The sequence below is a fragment of the Ammospiza nelsoni genome, chromosome 1 (assembly GCF_027579445.1).
Source record: "Ammospiza nelsoni isolate bAmmNel1 chromosome 1, bAmmNel1.pri, whole genome shotgun sequence".
Classification (NCBI taxonomy): domain Eukaryota; kingdom Metazoa; phylum Chordata; class Aves; order Passeriformes; family Passerellidae; genus Ammospiza; species Ammospiza nelsoni.
The window spans coordinates 17244175-17270936 of NC_080633.1; the positions used below are offsets into that span (position 1 = coordinate 17244175).

Sequence of the window (26762 nt, forward strand, 5' to 3'; positions counted from 1 at the left end):
TATCTCTATATACATTTCCAGGTGCTTCTGTTAAGTAGCCAGGGAAACATCCAAACCCCCTCTCTTCAGAGGAGTTTACCAGCTCCTGTACATGCATACTCTCTTTATTAGTGTAAACAAGTGAAATTTGGAACAGCTTCAGTTTTCATACACTGATTTATATTTATTTTCATTGTGGCCTTTGTGCATCAACATGTAAACATCTTCCCCATCCCCCACAATCAATAGCCCCCACTAAAACAATTGTACAGCACAGTTTGATTTGCTCTGAATTGCATGGCTTCCTTCAGTAAAACACTTTAAACTTTAGTTTAAAAAAAAAAAGAAAGTAAAGTAAAACTTCAAAAAAAAAAAAAGGAGGTTTTTTTTAAAAAAATAATTTTTGGTGGCTTGTGTTGGAAGCAAGTAACTTTTGAAATAAATGTAGGCACAGTCTGGTAAAGTAGCTGCCAGAAGGAGTGGAAGGAGCTGTCTCACTTGTCCCGCATGAGAACCATTTCTGTCAGGTGCACCAGGGCCTCTCTCTCGGGGGACGGGCGCAGCTTGCGGATCTCGCGCGTGGCCGCGTGGCAGTAGCGCTGGGCGAGGTAGGTGGTTTGCTGCACACCATCACTCTGAGGGAGGAGAGAAGACAGGGACCTGATCAGCCTCCTGCTGCCTCTTCCAGGCACAGGGAGGTTCTGCAGTCAGTAAGTACCCTCATACATTCTATTCTGATGAGAAAGGAAGAGGATTCATTCTGTAATCGGGGAAGCCCACCTACCTGCCACAAACTGTCCCAGTACTAAAACTCATTCATGCTAAAACAGCAACTCAGCCATTACAAAACACCACTGGTATTAATAACAAAGTACAAACTAATGGTTTATCCCTTCCCTTCCTACCCTAAATAGAGATGTACAAAACCCCCATGCTATTCTGAAAAACAGGTAATAATTTGGCACAGATCATTACTCAGTCTTTTTAGACCAGAGTAATTTAAAACTGGTATAGGGTGTGCACTGCAGTTACAAGACTGACTGGAAATTACAGCCATTTATACCAGCTGTTGAATACAGCTATGCCTCAGCTGAAGAACTGAGTTCATGTGTGAGCTTTTTACTTACGCAGATTTTATGCTGTTGGAGGGGAAAAAAGAAAAAAAATTCTTCAGCATTTCTGCGAAAACACTGTGCCAGAGGGAGAACTGAGTTGTTCTTACTTGGCATTGTACATTGCATGCTACTCAGGAGGTATTTGCCAATGTAGTCTTGCTATTTTACTTGAGAAGCAATGAATTTCAAACTGAGAGAGCAGAAATATTTGATATCAGTCTTACCTGCAACACATACTTCCATGCACGCTCAACATCTCCTGGCTTACTGAATCTCCTCATTATCATAGCATTCATTTCTGGAAACTGAGCACAAAGGGAGAAAGGTTTGTACTTGCTTTTGAGTTGTTTTCCATGTAGCTGCCTGCCATGCTAAGGTCAGAACACCACCAAAGTGCAGCCCTCTTCACTGTCACTGCTACTGCTACAGGTATGGCTTTAGGTTTGTACTTGCGGTCTGCACAGGAATATAGCAGAGCCCAAGCATTCATAACTGAAACCTGGCTCTGGCTCTGCTGGCTGTAGCCAGTTGGAAGCAGAAGTCAGCACCTGCCATTTTATCATGTTAAGCAGATGTTCCAGTGTGGTAACTTCTGATGTGGCTACTGCCTGGTGAATAATCTACATCAGATACTCTATCACAGGTGATGATCAGTGTTGGCACTCCTGGAAGAAGCACCTCTGCCCCCAGATGTACAGAAAACCCAGGATGTTGGTTGTTGCAATATTGTACAGTTCAACTTGTAAAATCCCCTCATGGTAACACATTGGCTGTTACATTCTCTTACATTTTCCATAGTGCTGGTATTTTATATACACAGATTATTTTTTTTTTAGTAAGAGAAAAATGTCATCTATAAGGTATTTTGTTTTCAGCCATGTAGCATTTGTAGTTAGCACTGCAGGCTCAATTCCCTACAAATCAAGCAGGTAACTCAAGTCAGTTGTTTTGAGAAAAATCACATCACTTAGGTAAAAATGCAGCCTCTTTCTTAAGACAGCCTAGAAACAGAAAAACCTAGTGCTTAACAAAATAAGGCTACAACTCAAGGCAGCTACTCCACAGAAGAATTCTTTTTAAGGGAAAGAAAGAGCTGTTTGTTCATCTTGCCTGAGAGGATTAGAGTCAAACAAAGATGATTTTATTGCCATATACTTGTAAACAATGATCTGCCTTCCTTGCACACCTTTGGGCCTGCAACTGCAGCTTTACAACCTCGTTCAGGTACAAACATGTAGCAGCCATCAGTGCTGTGACAGTCTCCTATTACTCATACACAGTCCTGGAGATGCATTCAGAAGTTCAGTGATGACTCATCCTTCATCTAAAAGAGGAAAGTCATGGCTTTTTCTAGATCCCAGCTTCCTTGCCAGGTAGTGACAATTTAATTGCAGTGTTCATGCAATCAGTTTTCACATTATTCATATTTACAGTTATATAGGATGCATATGGGATCACTTTTTATATTTAAGCACTAAAGGACATGAAAATCCCCAAACTTGTAAGGCAGAGCTGTTATTAGCAATTCTGCCTATTTAGTGGGCAGCACATCAGCATTTAACAGGAATGCTTATAATAAAAATAAACCTTCCTTCTCCAGCTGTACTCGTTTAAGAGGAGCTTTAAAATTAGCATACACTAGTGGATTTCCTTAAAAAATAAATGGGGTGTTGTTTTTTTTTACAGAGAGAGCTAACTTTAAATACTGAATAAATAGGTACTATATCAAGGTAAACACTTTTTTTCCCTTAATATTCTAATGCACAAAGGTGTATTTCAGAGGGAGGGGAGAGGACAGGAAGAAAAGGTATATGCCACTGAAGATCCAGAGCACATTAAAAACTAAAGAATATTTGTCAGGAAGACAACTGGAAGAGTACCAGCTACATAAAAGGATAGCAGCAATACTAATCTGAAAAGACAGCCTCTAATTAATAATTACACTTTGGACTGTCTTCAAGTCCTGGCTCATGAGTTTTTTTCCTCAGACACAAATACATGAAATATCTTTTAGTAGCATCACCAGTGTCAGTTGAAGCTCCACATTTTTTAGCACTCATGCTTTGTTTATATATCAGTTAAGTCTGCAGTGCTGTTGTTCCAGTTTCTTGAAAACAGCAGGACATTTGCAACAAAGAAACCTTCTGGATAATCCAGAAAACTTTATAAGATGGTCATATTATATTTCAATGCAAAAATGTACACTTCCCATCTATCAAAGATATAAAGGAGGAAAGCATTTAAAAGTGGCCTACAAAGAACAAGATTTTAAAATAGGACTGACAGATTTTATTTTATTTCTATATTGTGAACTAATTTATCTTGAAAAGCTAATTAAAAGATAGATGAAGTTCAAAGTCAGAGACAGACAACCCAAACAAATGAATAAGAAATAGTTTTAATTTAAAAATTGGAATATTCAATACCCACAAGACAATCAATGTCACCCATTCTCTGCCAAAACTGGGTATTTGCAACATGCCTTGTTTCCTTCTGCACGTGGCTTTAGCACACACCAAAACAGTTTTACAACTCCATCCTCCCTCTCTGCCTGAGTGTCTCACTGTTCTTTGGACAGCTCCAATTGCTGATGACACAGTTCTGAGATAATCATTCAAAAATATGCTTGTGAAGCCCCCAGATGAGTATGGGGAGACACTGAGGACACAGAGAAGGTCGTTCTCAGTATGCATTCATCTGCTTTGTCAGTTGGCTGATACTCTGTGCTCCTGTCTGTTCTGAGATACAGATCCTTGGAAATGCCCAAAGGACAAGGAAGCAAACAGATGTGAATGCTCCACCTCCCCCCACAACAGGCTCTTTTAGAGGGGGAAGTAAATGTCAAAGTTGTTGGGCTTTTTTAAATGATTTAGAACTTTTCCCATGTCAAGCTCAAAGCAATTCCACTGAGAGATCATAGATGAGAGCTCTGCTGGAACTAACTGTGCCAGCTTTTATATCACACTGTGGAGCCTGGCAGGAAGGACTGCTTTTTAAGTCCCAAATCTGCTTGTCTCTGGTGAACAAGACACTAGAGCAAGGAATTAAACCAATTTCTTTCCTTTTTATGGATTAGCACCAATTTTAATGTCTTTTCATGCTGCTCATGCTTCTGTTTTCATTTGCTCCTCCAAAAAATTTTTAAGGCACTGAAAATCTTGACCAATTTTAAGCCTGTTTTATTTATGACAGTCCCTTTTCTCTTACCCAACCTTCAGACAGGAAACCTACTCCTACTCATGTTTGTAAATGGATAATACTTGAGGACAAAGAGATGAAAAGATCAAATCCAATAAATAAAGGTACCCACCTAAAGGCAAGGCAGGGATTTCAATTCTTGGCCCCAGATGGATACAAAGCCCAGAACAAGGCAAAAAAGCCTACATACACAGTCAAGCCTGGGAAGATGATGTCTCAGGAGAAAAGACAAGCAAGAAGCTACTTAGGAATAACCTACACAAAATGTCCTAAAACTCTCAATACCCACAAGAGCTTAACAGTAAGTAGAGTTGTGCAGGAAGGTGTTTCTCAGAACTTCTTGTGTGTGCACAGAATCCATCAGATACTGAACCCACTGATTTGTCACATGTGCCCAGGCCCTTCTCATCACTGACACTGGAGATCTGATGTGTTTCAGCTGGCCCTGTGAGGAGCAGTTTGCATTTTTCATTCCTGCTGACTTACCTGTCGACAGGCAAATAAGACAGGGCCTGTGGCTAATCCAAGCTTGAGATCTGCTGCTGTTGGTTTCCCCAGGTGGTCAGCACACGATGTAAAATCCAGCACATCATCTATCAACTAAAAAAATAAACATAAAGATTATTTAAAATTTCTTTTTCAAGTATTAGAGCTAAATACAGAATAATCCTTGTTAAAGACAAGAATTGTAGGAAGGATTAAGACAGCCCACTTTGATTTCTAAAGCACTTTGGAGAAGTTTAGAATTTAGATTCCATTTAGTTCAACAAAAACACTACCTGAAAAGCTATGCCAACGTTTTTTCCATACTGGTACGCAATCTCATGAACTTTGGGATCAGGGCAGCCTAGAATTGAAACCTGAAAAAACAAAAACCTCAAGTAAATAGAAAGCTTTAGTTAGCTAAAAGTTAGCACTTTTAGCCCCTGACCATAGGTGTGACAGCCAGCACAGGCTGGAGGGATCTGGGAAAGGCAAAAAAAGCTGACTTGGGCACATTCTGGCTTATCTCGGTTCATGGAGACACAAAACTGGCCAAGCTTACTAGAAAACAAGGCTGAACAGCAGTGCAGTATTAAAACTACATTCACATCTGCAAAGAGATTAGCTTCATTAAATATTTATCAGGCTTAGAAATTACAATGCAAGGATAAAGAGAGAAGAAATGTGGATGCACTTTACATGCAGGGAGGGTAGTAGTTGTATCCAGTCCAGTGATGGGAAAATTAAACTAATTACATACATAAATCAGCCAGGGGATAATTGGAGGTCAGATAGCAGATAAATGGACATTACATGTCTCATAAAAGATCACAGAGCTGGATGTGTTGGACCTGGTACAGTAGGGGCAGTTGACATAAGGCTGATTATTTTTAAGGTGATGTTAACTGTATCTGACTTGCTCAGGGAGATGACTTGATTAGCCTGCAGGCAAAGCTGCTGAGGGATAATTAGTGGCAAAGACAAGACAGCAAATGAAGAAAGCACACCAAGCTCACAAAGGTATCACTAAACTGAGATAAACAAAACATTTTACATGAAAGTACAATCAACTACTTGAGAGACAAATTTTGCTGAATAAACTCCACAAAACTAAAATACAGGACATGAACTAAGGTTTGAGAATAACTATCTTGCCTCGAAGTAAGGGCATTTATGCTATTTGCATTTACGTACCAATTATACATTTTGCAAAATGAGGTTGGTTAAATACTCAGATTTATTTCAACCTTCAATAAACCAATTAGAACAGGGGACAAAAACCCACCCTGGTTCATTGCAGGCATTCCAAATCTGCTGTGACCAATGCAAGGAGTGAAGATACATTTTACTTAAGACTAAAAACATATACTAGGAAAACACAATATAAAAATAAGTATGTGTGTGTGTATGTACATGTATTCCTCTTTAAGACTGTGTAAGGCAGGATCATTAAAAACACCTCCAACCCCAAAACCAGCCCCAAACTAAAAGCATGTCCAGCAGTAGCTTTGAAGGTGAACATGAAGATGGAAATAAGAAACAATATTACATCCTAATAAATGTGATGCAACTTGCACAAAATGAGAGATGATTTCATGAATGTGGATGACTGAAAAATTAACAGCATCATACAATCTCCACTTTTACTTAAAAGAGGACAGTATAACAGGAAAATAATGTTACTTATCTCTAATAATCATAGAAAATCTTGAAGGCTATTAAACAGAGTGAACTGCAAATATGAGATATTTAAATAGAGGTTGCTAGGGACTATCAAAGTAGAACATTTTGCCTTTTTATCCTCCTTTTGATGTTTGTCTCTTAAATAGCAGTATTTGCCCAAAGACCTAACATCAACTGCTAACTTTCTCTTGCTTCTATAATATAAATCACATAATGTCAGCATGGCAGGGGGACTGCATCTACCCTGTTCCAATGAAATCCTTACCTACTTCCACATTTCATTCCCTGTGGAGGATTAAAATACAGAATTCAGTGACAAAATCCTGGTTAATGGCAAAAGGTTGGAGTGGGCAGTAGCTGGCAGAGGGTGGGAGGAAGGGCTGTGTAAAGAAAAGAGCTTCCTCATTTAACATGAAAGGTCAATTCTTGTTCATAGACATAAAAAAGACAAAAAAAAATTAAAAATTTGGGAGATTTTTTCTGCCAGTCATCCTCAAGTGAGCAACCCTCTGGCCATGACCACATAATACACCTGCAGTTGAGTTGTGTCTATCAGGGAGTTCCTTCAGGATGCAATTTCTCACCCTGCTGTTGAGGATTGTTGCCCCCAGCTGGACACTGGCCGGGCTGCAGCCTGGCACTCCCACAGAGTTTAACTGGAGCTGTACTGGGATAATGCTCTGGATAATACCCACATTTGCAAATACAAATCAGGATAACCAAGTCAATACAGTGATGTGTTTAAATGACAAAACTCCCCCTTAGAAAACAGCCTAGAGCTCCTCAAATAGGTATGACTGGCTCATGACAAATTTAATCTTGCAAGAATTCAGGCCTGTCCTCCACTAAATCAAGATGAAAAATCCCTCCTAATACCAAGTGGAACAAATTCTTTAGGAAAGTTCTTTGAACACAGAAAAGCAGGACAATCTCCTTGGTGTTATTTCAAACACACTTTTTGCAATAAAAAGTTGTTTCTGTTATGTTATATGAGAGACTATAAATCAATTTTGCCTCTTTACTGAATTTCACATAATCAGCTCTGGGTAGATAGATCCTGCTCTGATATTTAATATGTGACAATATGGCAGCTGGAGTTGAAAGCATTTGCACATCTCTACCAGTGCTCTATAGGTCAGAGAGGACAACCTGCTGCTGGGCCAGAATTTGCTTGAATAAACACTACAAGAGATGTTTGTTCTTTGTAGTCCTAGATTTGTGGCCTCCATGGAAAGGAAAAGGCTCTAAAATGTTCCCCTTTTCCAGCTATTCTCCTCCATGCCCATCTCCAGAAGCAGTCAGGTTCCTGCCTTCTCATTCCTGGCTCATCCACTCCTGTTTTTCTAGAAAGGAACAGTGTTCCTCTTTCCAGGAGAACCACAGAATAGTTTAGGTTGGAAGGAAACTCTGAAAGTCATCTGCTCAAAGGAGAGTTTACTTCACAATCAGAGGTGTTATTTTCCTGGGCACCAGTTGCACATGCTGGTAGGGTTTTGTGATGGAGCCCTGTGCACACACCAAACTAGGAACTGGAGCTCACAGAAGATCCAGAGCTTCAGACTATTGGTTTCTTCAGTGCCTTACACAAGGAGGCACAAACTTCCTCCTAATATGGAAATCAACAATCTCTAGTGCACCCTTACACTCAAAGCAAGCAGGATTTAATCCCTCATCTGAAAGTATATCATGCAAAATATAAATAGCTTTATGAGGCTCAGGAATTCACATTACTGCAGGGTTTAAAAAAGACAGAAAACCTGCTCAGGTTATTTTGCTATCTCCAGCTGGCCTGATGACTAAACAGAAATTCCACTCCAGCTTTATTGTTTCTGAATTCTTGAACTAAAGTCACCTCATGTTTCTCTGAAAAATGCCTTGCAGTAACTAAGGTTTCAATGACTATGGGCCATCTGGCACTGCCTCATTTTACAATACACTTTAATTGAAATTTTGGTAACATTCCCCCATGCAGAACTGTTGCAGAAATAAACTGGAGACTGGGATGGCTCTTAACATCTTGAACAGACTGTTCTCTCCCTAAGTCCTAACTTAAAGAATTTTGATTTAAATGCAGTAAAGCTTTGGTGGTACAGAATGCATTAATGACAGTGTGTGTCTTGTTTAGATCTTTTTGCAGGAATATTCTCCTCTTCCATTTCTCAAGCATGGCACCATGGAATTCTAAGGTGCCACCTGAACCTGTTTGACATCTTCTTTCCAGTTAGTACTTGTATTTATTCAATCACAGCAACTAATCAGGTTTTTCCTATCATTAACAGGAACACAATTGCTTGTAAAACCCACAGTCTCTCCTCTTAGTTTTGTCCCTGAAAACAAGATATGAATACTCTTGATTCCCTAACTGAATTTCCTTTCAAGATAGAACTGATGATCCTGCTTATCATTTTTGCTACAGAAAACAGAACTCCCTTCTGATTCCATTTCTTCAGTAGCCAAAGCCACCTAAACAAAAATATCTCAACACCTACATGCAGAAAAACAAAAAAAAAAAAACCAAAAAAAAACCCCAAAACCAATTCCCTCCACAAAAATCCCTTTTAACTGCTATCAATAGAGCTCTCCTAATCCACACAGAAAGAAACTGAGGGAAACACACATATTCAACTCATTGGTACTATGTGCAGCAATCAGGATTTGCCATGAAGAGAGACCACCTCTCTCTGTTTTCCTTTCTAACACAGATTTTACAGCATATAAAGTTCCAGCAGTTCAGCAATGGAACAACTCAGACCAGCCACTAGAAGAAAAGCAGCCAAACACCCCCCTGACCAGCATCACAGCCTCAGTCTCAAGGGAAGTGCTTAAATCTTTTACTCTTGCAAGTCATGAAAAGGAAAAAGCTAAAATTAGCACATCTGTAGGGAGAATCCACCCAGTGGGAATGTGATTTCTTCCATCTGCAAAGATTCTTTTAGGCAGACTGTCAAAATGAATATTAAAACTTGCGTATGTTTTTTCTGGGGTAGCAGAATAATGTGAAGCTCTTTACTAGCCCAGGTGCCTACTGATATAAAACAAGACTTGCAGAAGAAAATTGTCAGGGTCATATTGCCATTAATATGAGCAATCCAGAAGACTTTATTTCTTTCCTCCAACTAGAATAAAATGTATTTTTCCTCCCCCGAAATCCATGTGTCTCATTCTATGTGATCATTTTGATATAAGCCATTTCCAACTGCTGTCTGTTGAACAAATGCACCAGTTCCCTGAGAACAAAGGAAGATGATTAACACTAGCACAGATTTTTACTCTAATTCTTTAAGAATTCCCACTTGCTATGGAATCCATTAGCTATACTGCTTTTCACTAAAAAGAATAAACAAAAGTCTCTTTTGGGGTGAGATTATTACCCACCTCTATTTTCTGCACTAAAACTGAATATCTACTTTTGAGTAAGAACATAATCTTGAATTGGATGTTTTTGTAATCAAGTAAGAGAACCGAGTGACAGGGCTGGATAAAGTAATTGGTAATTAAAACCTCCAGACAAATCCAGTACATGCTTCTGGTTTTTTACAATGTGATGTAGAGATATCAGGAAAATGTTTTCACCCAGAGGGTGGCTGGGCACCGGAAAAGGCTCCCCAGGGACGTGGTCCCAGCACCAAACCTGACAGAGTTCAAGAAGTGTTTGGACAATGCTCTCAGCACATGGTGTGACTCTTGGGGTGTCCCATGCAGGGACAGGAGTTAGACTTGATGATCCTGATGGGTCCCTTCCAACACAGCTTATTCTCTGATTCTATAATTGTTTCCTCCCACTGTTACCACTTAAGGTCTCACTCAGCACCAATGAGTAGGGCCAGGTGTTAAAGAAGATTTAAAATCAAATTATAGACTCAAAAATTATCAACTGAGTTTAAAACCACTGTCTCAAAGTTCCAGAATTTCATAAATTGAAGATTGCCACTGTTATGATTATTTGAACCTCATTTTGATTCTTGAAAATAACAATAAATCTGTGTATAAATAAAAAACTCAAAGAAAAAGTGAAAACCAATATTGGAGGCTACACAGCTGAACTGTGATGAAATTCACAATCTCCAACTCTTTCACATTCTGGCAGAATACCATTTCAGGGTTTTGCTTTGGAGGGTCTCCAGAGCAAAGAGCAATGCTGGTTTAGCTGTGAAGCTTACAGTATGGTATGTTAACTTCAGAAGAGACAGACGTACATACTGCTTTACAACTGTTTGCTATCAGACTCGCCGTCTTCTTAAAAGTCTTCTCGAGGTAGTGAGCAAATCTCTCATTCTCATTTTCCTTGGAACCCAGCTGGAGGAATTCACCTAAAAAGTTGCACAGAAGGGAGGTTTTATTTGTGGGTTTACTGCTTAGGCAGGAAAATTGGAAGATTAAAACAGGAAAAAACCTTACCACGCACCAGATCTTCAATCACCTGAGTCAGAACAGAGATGATAGTGGTATTTCCAATTCGTGCTAAAGCTACAGAAGCAGCTGAGAGGATGAAGTCGCCAGCTAGAACAGCCTAACAACAACAACAACAAAAAGGTGATCCCTTAAGTCTTCTCCTGTGTTACTACAGACTATACCATTTCCTTTAATTGTCAGATCTACTCACATTACAAAACTTTCCTACATAAAGCACAAATATCTCATTTAAAGAGCGAAAAAACTACATAACCAAATACTGAAATCTGAGTAATTTTTGAGTCCCTATCATATACTACTGGTTATATTTTTCTGTATAAGCACTGTCCCCTCTGTATGCAGTATGTGTTTGCTTATGAAGTTTTTTTGAACATTAGTTCTCTATTTCACCATTCTCTTGTGACTGTTACACCATGTGAACTCTGAACTGCTTCAAGTTCCTTCCCTGTATTTTCTGGTGAAGACCTTTCTTGTAATGCTCTGTGAAGAAAACACCAATTTCAAAAATACTTCCCGCTGACTGAAAACATTTTTGTGTTCACCACTGAATCAGCATTCAGGATGAGGTACAAGTTTAAAGTATTTCAACAGCACTGTAGAGAATGGCACAGGGAATGCCAAAATCAGTAATAATCAGCAATAATCACAGAATGGGCCAGGTTGGAAGGGGCCAGAGTCATCTAGTCCAACCTCCCAGAACACATGGCACAGGATTGCATTCAGATGATTCTTGAATCTCTCCAGTGAGGGAGACTCCAAAGCCTCTCTGGGCAATCTGTTCACATTCAGGTGAAACTTCCTGTGCATCAGTTTTTGTCCTCTGCCTCTTGTCCTATTACTTGAGAAAAGCCTGGATGCATCTTTGTGACACTGCTTTCAGATACTTACAACGAGGACCCCTCTCAGTCATCTCCTCTGGACGCTGGACAGGTCCAACACTAACACACTTCAACCATTCAGTAGATAATGCTTCCAACAGTTCAGAAAAGGAAAACACATTTGTCTCACCCACAAGCTGTGCACACCTCTTCATATGTTTTCTGACATATTCCAAGACCTAGCCATACAAACCTCTAGGTATTTGTGCTCTGCTGAAATTCAAAGGCAAGCCTTGCACCTATTAGCAAACTCACTTTCCTCTCTCCCCAGATTTGATTAAGTGTCCTTTTTCCTCTGCGAGAATTTGCATCATCAATGACATCATCATGAACTAGACTGGCTGTATGGATCATCTCAGCAATTATGGCCACGGAGCGCTGGCTTGCTTGCACCTCCCTAAAATCAAAAAACAAGAACTGTCAAATAATTAAATCAATTCTGTATGCTGCAATACACTACAGAATTTCTGTTAAAAAACAAACAAAAATGTTTCTCTGAAAACAGCTGTCACAGCTTTTTCCTGGTCTCACCCCTTCTTTCAAACCTGGAATTAGGAAGACAAGAGAAAGTAAGATCACATTAGTACGGTAAGTGCAGAGGGATGGGTCCATCCTCATGAGGCCTATTTCTACATTGCTGCATTAACAGTACTACAAAACTCCTGCGTTATTGACTGTAATCCCTCTAAATCCAGACTGCAATAAACAGCACAGCATCAAGGATGCTTGGCTCCATGTCTGACATCTGGAAAACAGCAGAGAAAAGAATGACAGGTAGCTCTGTAGATGAGTTTAGGTTTTCCTTATTTCTGTTGTGCTACCTATAATCATGGCATCACAAACTCTCTACAGCTGGATAACTCTACCAAGCAGCAAGCTGGAGAGATCAGAAGGAACAGAAACCTGCATTCTACATTTGAAAGATATAACTCATAGGTCTTATCCTTTATGTTATCTGATTACCTTAAAACCCCAGAGGTTCTTCAGAAGCCTGAGGAATTAACTTGAATTCTACTGCAAGCACTTTAGGACTGTAAACACCAAATACCTAACACTTACTGGAACTCAGCTTTTGGGAAGATTTCACACTGATGATTCAACTCTCAGTAGTTCACACCATTTTTCTTTTTTTTAAACAAGGTGAAAAGAAGGTAAGGGAAGAACACAGAAGCAACTATCTAGAGAACAAAGTTGGCAAAAGGCACATAAAAGAGCCAACCTAGCTCACACAAAGGACCATCTCCCCTACCACTGTCTTCTGGTATTTTTCTGTTTTCATCATGGATTACATGCAGGATTCCAGAAATGGCTATCCCAGTCAGCCCTGCCTCATAGGTGTAACAGGTCCACATGGATATTTAAAATGCCCCACATACAAAACAATAACACACAAAAACTAAAACCCACAACACAAGAAAGAAACTACTTCTGATATATAAATAATGTACTTCTGGTACACAGACAACAGAGAAAATTATACTATTTTACAGGAGAACAGAAAAAGAACTGAGCCAGAAGATAATTTCACCGCAGCTAAGGGAATTTAAAACTTTCCTGCACTACCTATGTCCTTTGAAATGTAGTGATTAATCACAAAATGAAAGAACATATTGCAGTCTGCTGACGTAACACTGCATTCTGACACCTACCTCTACACAGAATTCTGCACTGCTGTCAGTGGGAGTTCTACATCCTGAACAATAGCAGGATGAATGGGTAGCTCATAGGCTGTGAAAATATGGCTTTTACACAACAGAAAATAAGAGCTGGAAACCTTCATAGTTGTTTGGAGGCAAGTCTTAATGCAGACTAGTGATTTAATCAAATGCTAGTTCAGTGTAAATAGTTTTCCAAAACTAATTACTCTTACTAAGTAGGAGAAAACTTACCTTCAAAAAACTGTAAAGGTCTCCAGCCTCTTTCATGCACTGCTCTCCTTTTGGGGATTCCCTTTTTCATTAATTATGTCAGCAGACTGGACTTCCTGCTGGGAAGCAGCAGTAAATGGCAACACTCACTGACACACTGAAATATTTCAGTAGTATGAAGACAGCACAAAACCAGTTATTTCAAAAGCAGGTTCTGAAAAGTTCTGCATTATACTCTATCTTATCTCTGACAATGACTAAAAATGGCATAGGAATGTTCATGGTTTCCAGAATGTTGTATCAAATGTGACAATTTCATCTGAAGGGGTTTTAAAACTACTATTTCCACAAAGTCTCAAGCAAGGTTCTACCCACTGCTGGCAAAAAACGTTCTGCAATTGTTTCCTGCATGCATCTTGTGAGACTAATTCTAGATCAGAGCATGCCTACTTTTAGGGGAAAACACACAAACTCCAGGATCTTTCTCATCCCCTGCCATTTTTCATTCAGCTTCTCCTGCAAAACAAAGGCAAAAAGTGGCAGTAACTGAATAGATAACAGCAAATCCAGTAAGTGGAAAGATGCCATTTTTAGGTCATTCTCAAAGTAAAGACACCCTGAGCTGATGTATATTTACAAATATTTTAAATGACTAATCATGTTCTGTCCTTCAGTAGGACCCCCTGCTAGATTCAGTGATAAGGTTTTATAGATGTGCTGTACCCTGAGGTGTTTTCCATTACAGAACTTGTTTCATGAACACTGAACAAGCCAAGGCTGACCACATAGGTTAAGAAAGCCCAAATGTCTCACTCCAAATATCCCTGTCCAAAACCAAAACAACCAACCAAAACCACCCAGCAAGGGTGAGGGCCAAACTCAAAACCGCACAAACCAGTATTTACACTCTCCAACAAAAAGCTTGGAGGCAATGTGTTTGCCAATAAGTAAATATTGCCAGTTTAAGGACAGGAAATGAGAACAGGAACTTGCAACATTGTTGTGCTATGGCCACAGTCCTTCAAGCATCAATCTCCTGCTAAGGCCCTGGGGCTGAAAGAAGCAATCATCACAGAAACAGAGTCTGTGACACAGAAGGGCACTGCAGAACAGGGGAAGCACAGAGGCTGCATGTGCTAACACCAGAGAAAACTGCAGAGCAGCTGGCACTATGGGCTTTTGACAACAGCAGTTTGGAGGAGTGAAGCAAAAGGGAACTAAAGGGAACTAAGGTTGTTGGCAGGTTCTATCTTTAGGAAACATTCAATTTTATTTTATTGCCATTTTATTTGTTTCTTACGCTATTCTGATAAATTTATTTCCCTTCCCCACCCACCCCCCCAAACTTTTGTGCTCACTGTTTTACCTATTATTGTTGTATTTCTTTGGCCCTCTCTTATTTGCCTCTCTCTTTTTGGTTGTAGCAATAGAAATAAAAATTCTCATTTGTGAACACTTTGGAGAATACAGAAACACTAGGTCCTGTCAGGCTAAGTGATAATTCTGTGAAGTTCTTCACAGGCATGTGAAGAAATCCAGGCAGTGGATGTGTGAAATTGAGGGTCTGCATGACCCCAACTTAAACTATTTACAACAATTCTTGCTCTCACACAAAGGAAAGTTGCTATCAGTAAGCAAAAAGCCACTGCCCAAGGGACTTAAAGATTCAGGGTAGGACTTAGGACACTTAAAACTTCAAGAGCAAAGAAACAACACACTTCAGACACTTATCTTTTTGGCAGTAATTCAGATAATTCTTTATACAACTGTCATTTTCCTTATTATGACCACAATGAAGTGACTTCACTCTAGAAAAACAGTTAGCCTGGCGAGGGTATAGTAAATACCTCACCTAATTCAAACCTAAACATAAATGATCAATGTCACCTAACCTGCAAGCAAAGCCACCTGGCCGTTCCATTCTCCTGAGAAACCTCAGCTATTCTGGAGGAGAAGAGAAAGAGGTCTCCTGGGACTGCCTTGTAAGATCAGGACCTGTAGCCTTCCCAAACTGTTATTTTAACAGCTAAATAAGGAAAAGTATTACCTTTTATACAAAAATTGCAGAAAAGGAAGAAAAGAAAATGAAAAAGCAGGCAAAAGCATGCTGGGTCCAGCAAGTTATATTACAGTTGAGAATGGCAACAAGATGAAGGAGAAACTGAACATCTGCAATACAAACCCCAGAGGCAAAAGTAAAAAAAAAAATGCTGGGGATGAACAGTACAGGAGTGGTCAGTCTCTTCACATGTGGGAACCAAAGCCTCAACAAATAAAAACAAGCCTGGGAGAAGAATCAGTATTAACTGAGGAAAAGAATGATAAACTGCTTCAAGGAAAATGACAAATTGAAAGTGAAAAACATCTTTAAAAAACACTGGGAGAAGCAAAATGTAAGGCAAGTATTTTCCCCCCCAGGTTTGTAGAAGAGTAGCAGAGTTAAAAATATGCAGTATTACTTCTCTACATACTCAATTTTCCCCATTAAAAAAGTTGCAAGAACAATCTGCCACCTGGACACAATGTTGCTTTAAGAAAGAACAATAATGAATCAATCATAGTATCATTGTGAACTGAAGTGTGTATATATATATATATATATATATATATATATATACACCCAGAGCAGGTGTAAGACAGCCTGCTTCAAGCAGCTTAAAAGCAAAAGAGAAGAAAATGCCCATAAAACTTTATCAGCTCATAGGAACTGGGTATCCACAGTACAAATGTAAATTCCTTTCGCATGGCCTTGCCAACCCTCAAAAGCATTGGCCACCATGCAATAACCAACAAGCAGTACAGTGAAGACTTGTATCAACATAAGGGATATTTAATTACAATCACAGGCTTGGAAAAATTGGCACAGGGCACAGAACAGGAAGGTAAACACCCTGAGATTTCATTCCATTCCATTGCTGAAACACTTTTGTTCTTGCCACTCAGAAATTCATTCTAAAAGCAACAGGACAAAGATGGTGACTCAGCCTGATTTGTACTAGGAACGTTCAGATTATTGAGGAGGCCTTTGAAACACTGAACATATTTTGGAGGTGCTGATTAGAACCACAACAGATGTACAAACACTGCCAAATGACACAGGCATCTAGAAATCAGAGGACTTATGCTGAGGGCTGGCTACTGCAAAGCAAACACTCGCCCCAGGAATATGTGGCACCTTCTTACTGGCATAGGGCAGGTCTCAAAACAGGCCCTGATAGTTTTGAGACAGCATAACATGTGGATAAGAATATGTCCATGAGCATATACATATGTCAAAAGACAGCAAATACACTTTGAGCATACAGGCAAATTCAGTCTTTCTACTGCTACCTCTCTTTGATTCACTGCTCTACTCCCACACTGTATGACATCAGTTCCAGCCTTCTCAGTACTGAACACATGAGTTTGTTCATAAGCTTTTCATGCTACACACTATAATGAGATAAAACTATTTTTACCATTATTTTCATTCCAAAGATGCTCCAAAAACTCACTGTCCCTGTTGTTAAATCTCCTCCTAAATTTCCATTCTCTTAGAAACATAATGCTTTGTTTTAAGTAGGTCTTTCACTCTGTTCCTGATAAATTTGTAGACCACAAGTCTTCAATCTTCATGATTATCCTTGCAATCCACCCCTGAAGCCAGCTGGACTTCACTTATTTTGAGCACAGGGATCAGGCAGGCTGATGATCTCAGGAAGTGTGATATACACTCCTGTAGCTGACCTGGATGGCTGGTGCATGCTAGGGTATCTTTAAGGCTTTTCATAACAAAGGTGGTTGCAAACCACACTGGGCTTATGCCCTAATGGGACATCTGAGACCCTACAAGCTCAAGCAGAAAGCTTTGGTTTGCTGTACTTCCTTACATTTCACCACAGATGGATGATCATCAAGAATGACTCTGCCATCAAAAAGTGCCATCCTCACACTCCTGTTTTTCATGTCAAGATCACCCATGAATATATTAAGCCAGTCTGTGGCAAAAGGTATTCCTGAGGATTTGCACAACCAATATTGTTCCTTTTGCTATCTCAGAGTCAATGACAAGAAGCAGTCCTGAACTGACAACAGAATCTGGCTGAGGCAAAGTTCATTAATCCTGGATGACTTTTCCTAAAACAAGAGGAACTGGCACACAGAGGAAAGGACACTGCAAGCTCAGTTTTGCTTTCTCCTTCATAATTACATTCACATAGTAGGGGCTACAGGGGGAGGTGCTATCCCTGCAACAAAATACATGCCATGCTCTGAGAAGTAATCAAGTCCAACAAGGCATTAAACTAGTCCTACAGAGAGAAAACGGTGCAAGAGCTCAGAGAAATCCCTTAAAACTAACAAATTAGTCTAGAAACATTTCTGGAAAGGGACCAAAGATCATCTACTTGGAATTCTATACAAGGCAAGACTGGAAGGCAACTGGAGAACACTCCAGCCAACATCTTTCCTCAAAATGCAAACATAGCAGCTGATAGGAAGGTGTGGAGTGAAACATCTGCAACGAGCCAGACTCAGGAGTGACAGAGAATACAGGCCAAGCATGATCTGCTCAGTTAAAACTGCTTTCAAGTAACTTGGAGATCATAAGGATTACACCAGATTAATTAGCTTAGAATCTTACACAAAGTGTAGAAACTTTCTACTAGAGGGTGGGAAAAAAAAACCTCTTACTGTTTTCAAAATCTCACAGCTTTGAATATAATCATACCAGCTCTTTAACAGCTTTTCTGCACAATTACTAAAAAAAATCTCACAGCAAACTTATCACAGCAAACTTCTTACCTGTGACCAGAGTTTAATAGGAACAGGAGTGGTTACAAATGAAAATACTTAATGAAGTTTACATAGTTTCAAAGAGTATTAAAGGTTCTAATAAAGCATTTATGCAAGAAGGTAGAATTGACTAAAAGCCTTACAAATATAATAATTCAGCAACATTATTTATCCACCCTGCTTACAAGCACAGTATAGTCCACAATTTAACACATGGAAATATGTAATAAACCCAGCAGTTCCTTTTGCACTGACAACTACAAAAATACAGCTTCAAGATGGAACTTACATTCAGGTTTTCCTGAGGAGCATTTTATTTTCATAAAGTATTTATCAGAGACACAAGAATGATAACTTTCAAGCATGATGTGCATATCTGAAAGTGACCAACTCACTTGGAATTATTATGGTGAATGTTGCAAGCCCGAGCCATTAGCACCACAATCATTGGTCGAAAGGCCTTTCCCTTCCCATCAAAGTAATAATCACACATTTCCTTAAGTTCTGCTGCAGACACCAGCAATTCCTATAAAAAGGACAAGAGCATTTCAGCATAGAAGTCACAAAGTCAGTCTGCTTAGTGTAAATAAAACAGTATGCATGTATAAGGTTATTGCTTACATTCATTCCACCCAGTGTAAGCTCGAGTTATTTTTAAAATTACTATGAGTAATCTGAAATGTAAATGATGCATTCCAGTGCTGCAAATCAGAAAAAAAAAATTGCATTCTGGTTCTATAAAATATGAGAAATGCTCCATTTGCCTTCAGTTTAAGTTGCAGACAGCAATATACACATTGTGTTAATTTGCAAACACAAATAACATTACTTCAATAAATATCCAAACTGATGGCTGCTATTAAAAACAATCATCATGACATGCCACCATAGTCACCAAAATCCCATACCTTTTTAATGTCTTCATAGAGATTCTTCAAGTCTTTTCTACCAAGTTGAAAAGGGTCTTGGTATTTTTCATCACTAATTGTCTTACTGCAGCTGCACCAGTGGGATGTACTTGCGTGATGAAACCTGGGGACAGTGTTTTTCAAGAGTAGGCTTGTTAGAAGTCATGCTCCCCTGATTCCCCATACAGAAACATCTGAAAGGGTTTCTTTCTCTCCCTCTCCCATCACACCCCATTTAACCAAATGACTAAAATATATGAAGACATCAAAACACTCCTTTTCAGACAGACAGTAAGGTGCAAGGACAGAAGAGCTGTGTATTGATGATCATAAAGCTTTGGGACCTGGCAAAGTGCATTTGGCAAACACACACACACTCTGCCCTTAAGGGACCCCAGATATTCTAAGACACAGAACACCAACTTGCTCTCCATCTATTCCTTTTGAATACACTATGGATAGTGTAGCCTACATTTGGAGATAGAGCCCTCACTTCTGGAAACCCAACTGTTCTGTTACTTTCTTCCCTCTCAGGTCAACTCCTGAAAAAATATTCCTTAGATTTGATATTTTTTTCCCTTGTATACCCAGCTACATAATAAATTAAATCAATACTTCCAGGTAGCGTGATGGTGCTAGGAAAGTTCATGAGAAAAGGGTGAAAGCTCCACCTGGATGCATTAAGATGTATTTAGTGTAGGAGATTTGTTTGTTTGTTTGTATGTATTTTCTTGCAACATTCTTGCTTTGCCCGTTACTCTCCAGGATAGATGACTGAGATTCAGACTCAGCCCTACAGCAGCAGTCTATACTGGACTAAGTAACCTTATTTTCAAAGTTTACAGCTCAGAGGTGTAACTGCCCAGTTCACCCAATAACTCTGTTCTCACCCACTGCACAGCAATGTGAATCTCCAACTTACCGCCAAAATATACTACATATTTTTGGAAACGAGAAAGTTGAACTTCTTTGGGTAATGTGACACATCTGCAAAAAATAAAACCAGGGACAGTTTATCAGAACTTTAAACTGCCAGAAAACATTTGACTACAAAAAAAAAAAAAAATGTACTCATCACCATTGCTCTATTTCTCCATTTTAACAACCCAGCAGCAAAGGGAGTCTCATAACCCCTTCCACACCACGTGAGACCCGAGTGCACCCTTCACCCGGCACACTGACCTGACTCGTCTGCTCCACAGCCTTGGACTTTCTCCCCTCGCAGGCCCAGCCCAGGAGGCTTATCACTTAAATGACCAAAGCTGCTCCAATAAAACCTTGCTTTTGCACTTGAGCAAGGTGCGATTTTTAAATATTTCCTGCCTGGCACCAATCAAAGCATAGAGAAAAGCACGAGCTGTTTCAGTACACTAACAGAAAACCACATCCTTGTTTTCTCTGAAGCAATTTCAATTCTGCCTGATGTTCATAATTTACATCTGCCCATCTTCCCTGCTAAATATCCAGAACCTGACTTGCAAATGCAGCAATCTCTCCAAGGATCCCTCCCTGCAGGCAGAGCTCAGGAGCATGGGGGAAGGAAGGCACACTCCCAGGTACAAGATTCCAGCAGAAATAGGCTGAGGAAGGAAGTACAGCTTTTACTCTGCTCCTGGGAATGCTGCCAGGAAGTACCGAGCCCTGCCCAATGCTGGGCTGAGCCAACCTAAAATCACTGCAATCCACGTGTTCGCCCAACCGCCTCTGGAAAAACTCACACAGAAATGCTCAAGGAGACCTGCTCCTGCTCCCCGTGCCTCAGCGTCTCCTCAGACGCGGATTAAAGTAAAGCCTCTCTCTCCTTGGACAGTGGGAGACAAACAAAAGCCCTGTAAAGGCTCAAGGGCACTCCTCCATCCTCCGTGCTTACACAAGGCCATGCAAGGAGACAAGGCAAGGAGCTCAAGCTTATCACAGATCTGCAACCCACTGCTGTCTGACTTCAGTGTCCGGCCCTAGGGCTGAGACATTCCCAAGTCGCTCTCTAGAACCTCTCACCGCGTTCTGTCGCTAAAAATAGCTGATCCTTCAGCGCGGGCACCCAGAGACTCCCTCCCTCCCTCACACTGCCGCTTGACCCTGGAACAGCGGCTGCTGCGGGATGCTGGACGCGCTCGCCAGAGCACTGTCCCTGGGTCAGGACAGCCAGAGCACCTCAGCGAGGCTCCGAGCAGCAGCCTGGCCTTGTGAAGAAGCTCACTGTGAAGGCAGTGAGCGAACTGGCCCCGTTACCGCTCACAAAGCTAACACACACAAATGCCTTCAAAATCTCACATAATGAGAACCGCTTCCCCTGCTCCCACCTAGGGCCGGCTCCGAGAGGCTCACAGACTGACCAGCGCTGAAAACCCCTAATCCGGAATTTACCCTTGCACCGAGCGCGCTTCTGCCCCCAGCAAGGACCCCCCGGCAGAGAACCACCCCCGGGCCGTGGCGCTTCCCGGGCGGAGGCTGCGGGACGCCGAAGGAGCGGCGGCCGCGGGTCCCCGCCCGGCCCGGCGGCCCCCGCCCCATTCATTCCGCGCCCGCCCGGCGCCGCCGCACTCACCGCCGCGCTGTGGGCCGGCGGGACGCGGGGGCCGGGGCTCGGCACGGAGCCGAGCGGCGGAGCCCGGCGGCACCACGAGCCGCTCCGCCACCACCACCGCAAGGCCATGGTGTCCCCCAGCCCCGCCGCACCAGCACCGCCTCCCGGCACCGCCGCGACCCGGACGCGGAAGCCCCGCGCCGCCACCGCCCTCCGGCCCGGCGCCGGGCGGGCACCCCAACGCCCTCTTTGGGGGCGGGAGACCTCCGGCCGGGTTCGTGGGCGGCTCTGGAAGGCGAGGTCTGCGGACATGTGGTGGCGGCCCTGGCTGCCTGCCTGCCTGGCCTGGAGCTGTGTGGCCGCGCTGTGCGGCTCCCGCGGGCTCTGCCCGGCCCCGAACGCCTCCCGCCCTCAGCCGGGTCAGTGCCCGCGGCGCCGGGCGGCGGAGCTCTGCGCCTGGGCCCTGTCCTCCGACAGCCTCCTAGGTACGGCCTGCCCGGTCCCGGGGCTGTGCACTCCTGCCCTGCCCGGTCCCGGGGCTCTGTACTACTGTCCTGCCCGGTCCCGCGGTCTGTACACCTGTCCTGCCCGGTCCCGGGGCTCTGTAGTCCTGCCCTGCCCGGTCCCGGGCTCTGTGCTCCTGCCGTGCCATGTCCCGGGGCTCTGTACTACTGCGTCCTGCCCGGCGATTTTGCTTGTTGAGTTGTAGCAGCTCCTGAAGCAATAACTAAGACCTGATACACACAGTCAAATATAGCTTTAAAGTTAAAACTAGATTGGTCATAAGGAGCTTTCCCCACCCCCCCGGTCCCAGTTATGTGTTAAGGCAGAGTTGATAACCTGACACATCTCTGGAAGTACACAAAGCATTCTAGCTCTCCCAGCTCTCGGGCATACAAAATGAGCTAATTGATATGATAACACTACAGAACTAATTTCATCAGGTGATGCAATTACTTATGAGCATTAAGAAATAATCATCAGTGATTAATCTTGTGGCAGCTGGCTATAAGAAGATCTGTCATTAGAGGCAGTGAGAAACACGGCTAGCAGCAAGGCTCCAAAGATGTTAGCTAACTTAAAATTTTTACAAAACAGTGTCTATGAGGTACTGAAATTTTATAATTAATGTGGAATTGTAAGATTGTTGCAAGCAAAAGTCCATAAAGATGGTCAACCACGCTGGTTTAAAACAATATTTGTCCTCTGTTACCATGGAAAAGGGCATAGAGTAGGTCTGAAGGAAGAATGAAGCACAGCTTCTGAGTACACGTGTGCTACAGCAAAAGCTACATCTTCTCACCCATTTATTCACTGTTTACATTACTCAGAAAAGATTCATCTGTTTTCTTGGGTTGTGTGGTGATCATTGCTGCATATGGAATGTACACAGCAGTTGCTGGTGCACAGTGACTTAAATTTGTTGCACTGCATTGTTCAGCTGTGGAGAAAGCTGAACTTCTCTATCTCCTGCAGATATCTGTTAGGGTCTATAACTGAGTGTCACACCAAACTGCCCAGAGACTGTTCCAGTCACAGTCTATTCAATCTATTCTTAGAAATTATTTAGATCTTAAAACTAGAATGTCCTGATAGATTCTTTAAATCAGTCCTTTTCAGAAATTCCAAACAATAAAATCCTAAATTTATTTGGGCTTGCTTTTCATGAAGGCTTAGTATACATAGGTAAAGTTGTAATATTATATGTTTTAATTGTTTTTAAAGCATTTTAGCTGAATTTAAGAGGAAGCATATTAAGAATAATATGATTAATTATTTTTTATGCAGCATTTATTGTCTGTTTCATGTTTACAGATCCTTTTCCAGTTGATGTGATCCAAGAAAATTATGTCCGTAATGTGAGAAATTGCATTTTTTCAGTTGTCTATCCTACACCTTTTAAATCTAGAGTTCGTCTTGTAGCTGTTTCAAAGGTTGGCTATTGTTTTTTTTATTCCTCTCTAATTAGTAGAAATTAATAATACATGTACTAAAGTATATTTTAATATTCATATGCTGTTTATCCTGAAATATCTTTTCAATAAATACTTTAAACAAACAGAGCATTTAAAACATATTGTGAGATGTCTTTTAATGATGAAATCTGTAGAAAACATGTTCATTACCACTGACAATTTGATCATATTCAAGTATTATTTTTTTTTCTCCAGGATGTTCTTGAAAATATTTTGGATCTTGATATATCTGTCAAAGGATCATCTGATTTTCTGGAGTTTGTCAGTGGTGGCAAAGTGATATTTGGGTCTGTTCCACTGGCCCATAGGTATGGGGGTCACCAGGTAAGTATGGCACTCGTTCCTCCAGGTGGAATTGTGTGGGTCTTTGTGAATTACACCTGGATAATACCTGTGAGTACATGAGTGAATGTCTGTGAGTACATGAACACTTACTAACACTTTGATTGCAAACTTGTTCTTCATAATGGGCTGCAGGTGGAAAAGAACTATAATATCCTTCCACTGTACCCTGCTTACTTGCTCTGCTTTTGTTTATCCCTGAAGCAAATTATGTTTTTAACTTTCATTAGCTGCTGAGTCTGCTTAGCAGCCCAGCAATCTGGCCAACTATTAGTATCTAATACTAATAGCTCAGAGGAGTGGAGAAGGACAGAGCCTCACTTCTACACCATGATTACTAAGGTTCAAGTTCCATTGAAATGGCTATGATTATTCATGGAGAAGAATGCTAGAATTTGACTTGTAATTTCCAATTAAAGAAAACCAAAGCAAGCCATGTGGGTTTAAAGGCTCATTATACAAAAGACAGGTCTGTAGCTGTACGTTGTAGCTGGGAGGTTAAAAAAAAAGAGGATTACTGGTGTTACTGTGGTTTTCTGATTCATTTTTGGAGTGAGTGTGGAAGTACAGCTTTAGGGTTCAACATTTTAATGTGAGCAAATGTGTCTTTTGTGAGGACCTAGATTTAATCTGTATTGTTTCAGTTATAACTTCTATAAATGATAGAGAACAATAACTTGATTTTAATTTTTGTCAGTTTGGTAGCTGGGCAGGTCAGCTGGGGGATGGAAGAGCCCACTTGATCGGAGTATATACAAACAGGTGTGACTTTTTTTTGAGTGTCTGATTGAACTCTTTGTTCAGTCTAGCTGACTCATGGTTAACCTGAGATCTATTGTTAGAAATGCCAATGGTATTTTTGCAGGCATGGTGAGAAGTGGGAACTGCAGTTAAAAGGCTCAGGAAAGACCCCATACTCCAGGTTAGTTGCAGTTACTCTGTGTACGCTAAAACTGAATGTTTTCTTTTTGAAATTTGCTTTGATTTTATGACCTGGTCCTTATTTCTCTGTTCTCCATAGGAATGGTGATGGGAGAGCTGTGCTTCGCTCTTCTATTCGAGAGTTTTTATGTAGTGAGGCCATGCACCATCTTGGAATTCCCACAAGCAGAGCTGCTAGGTATTTTTCTTTCCTTTGTTCAGAGTATACTAATTTACAGGTAATTTTGTGACTGAGTTTCACTGAACGTCAATAAAGCAGGGCAGTTAGTTCCCAAGATGAAAGATCTCTTCATATGTACACAATCAAAACAAAATATATTGTCCACAGATTTTTGGATAAAACTTTCCAATAATAATAAAATACAGCAATTAATTGCATCACATATTCTAGAAATACAACTTAACTTCAGTGTAATAAAGACTCATTTCTGTAAAGTCAATTCAAATTCTAGAATCTAGTCAACTAGGAAAATGTGGAAAGGGGCTATTTTTGTACTGTCATTTTTAAGATTGTTGGGGAGAATTGTCAGTCATATGAACAAACATTAATATTGACTGAATGTAGAACTGAATGTAGGCAATTACTCTCAATTTTTTGTCTATGCAAACACCCCTTCAGCAGAGAGAGAGTTTGTAAAAAAATTTTAAAACTAATTCTGTGTGAACCAAAGGAGACTAACACATTCATTCATTGGATGATTTTCTCAGAATCAAGTAACTGAATATTTTCAGATTTCACATTCAAAATACCAAGTTCATTTTGTGTTCCAAGTAGTCTGAAGTCTGTACTGCAGTGTTTCAGGCTTTAGAGAAAGCAAATGTTCCGCAGAAAAGGCCTGTACTCAGCTGCCACATGGCTAGGTGTCTATATTTGCAAAGTGTCTGCAAATCTCTTTAGCATTAGTTCTAACTCATTTGCTCTGTTGAAGTGCAGTATTTGTAAATGACATTTTTGATGGTTTATTCACTGACTTCATCTTGAGACTCTTTGCTGTTGGCTGTTAATGCAGAACTTTACATCTGTCTGAATATCAGCAGGAAATCATTTGGCAGGTTAGAGCTTCTCTTTGCTGTCATCTCAACAAATTGTTCAGTGCAAAACCAGTATGAAATTACCCCTTTTCTGTGCACGAATTCTACTGAGCACACAGTGTGCTTTAGCTCTCTGCTGGCAGATTGGTTAAATGCCTGGCTCCCTTGACTGTTGTACAAGCTCTGCAGACTGTTTGCAAGACTTAATTTGGAAAAACCCCAGCTGACAGCCATATTCTTCCCGATGGGGAGCTGTTGTACTGGGGCTGGTGGGATGCACTTAACAGAGGTCTTGTCAAGTCTTGGCAGAAGTGGGAGGAAAAACCTTATGGCTTATCCCAGAACACCCAGCAGGTTGGTTGGCTCTATTAATTTTAAGTACTGTGTTCCCAATGGGGTGCTCCAGTTTATGACTATACTGCCAGATACAGAACACTTCATACAGTGCCATTTTAGTCACACACTGAGGCTACCAGTGAGCAGTGTTGCACATTAAGTCAAAAGAGTGAGCCAATATGCATTGGCTCAGTTTTGAGTGGCTTTACTTGCATGGGACTTGATGTTCATGCAGAACAGCAGGCAGAGCACTGGGAGTGTAAAGTCAAGCCCTTAAGTGAGAGCCAGGTAGGGAGGGATATCATCCAA

The 26762-nt window shown here is 41.0% G+C and overlaps 2 protein-coding genes across 4 annotated transcripts in view; one reads left to right on the forward strand and one right to left on the reverse strand.

The window, feature by feature from the left end:
- PDSS1 (decaprenyl diphosphate synthase subunit 1) lies at positions 1-22514 on the reverse strand. 3 transcript variants are annotated; one of them, XM_059493558.1, is made up of 11 exons: positions 22405-22514; positions 20221-20285; positions 19299-19422; positions 18786-18916; positions 12005-12146; positions 10857-10968; positions 10659-10768; positions 5072-5152; positions 4779-4892; positions 1319-1399; positions 1-614 (listed from the first exon to the last, which is right to left on the reverse strand). In XM_059493558.1, the coding sequence occupies exons 2-11, from the start codon at positions 20283-20285 to the stop codon at positions 474-476; spliced, it is 1101 nt and encodes a 366-aa protein (XP_059349541.1). In that variant the 5' UTR covers positions 22405-22514; the 3' UTR covers positions 1-473. The 3 variants fall into 3 exon arrangements, with proteins under 3 accessions (XP_059349541.1, XP_059349532.1, XP_059349550.1); XM_059493549.1 differs by lacking the exon at positions 22405-22514 and adding an exon at positions 21847-22137; XM_059493567.1 differs by lacking the exons at positions 18786-18916; positions 19299-19422; positions 20221-20285; positions 22405-22514 and adding an exon at positions 13639-13758.
- LOC132087341 (protein adenylyltransferase SelO-like) overlaps positions 22098-26762 on the forward strand; it is a 24643-nt gene continuing 19978 nt past the window's right edge. The window contains 6 exon segments of the mRNA XM_059493432.1: positions 22098-22310; positions 23641-23759; positions 23997-24125; positions 24841-24905; positions 25009-25065; positions 25165-25263. Of these exon segments, the coding sequence (XP_059349415.1) occupies positions 22136-22310; positions 23641-23759; positions 23997-24125; positions 24841-24905; positions 25009-25065; positions 25165-25263 (644 nt within the window). The 5' untranslated portion in view covers positions 22098-22135.

Coding starts and splice junctions, on each gene's coding strand:
- PDSS1 (XM_059493549.1), bottom strand. CDS start 22,137: ATGTCCGCAGACCTCGCCTTCCAGAGCCGCCCACGAACCCGGCCGGAG. Junction 20,286..21,846: donor CGCCGGCCCACAGCGCGGCG/GTGAGTGCGGCG, acceptor TATTTTTTGCAG/ATGTGTCACATTACCCAAAG. Junction 19,423..20,220: donor ATATGTAGTATATTTTGGCG/GTAAGTTGGAGA, acceptor CACTGTCCCCAG/GTTTCATCACGCAAGTACAT.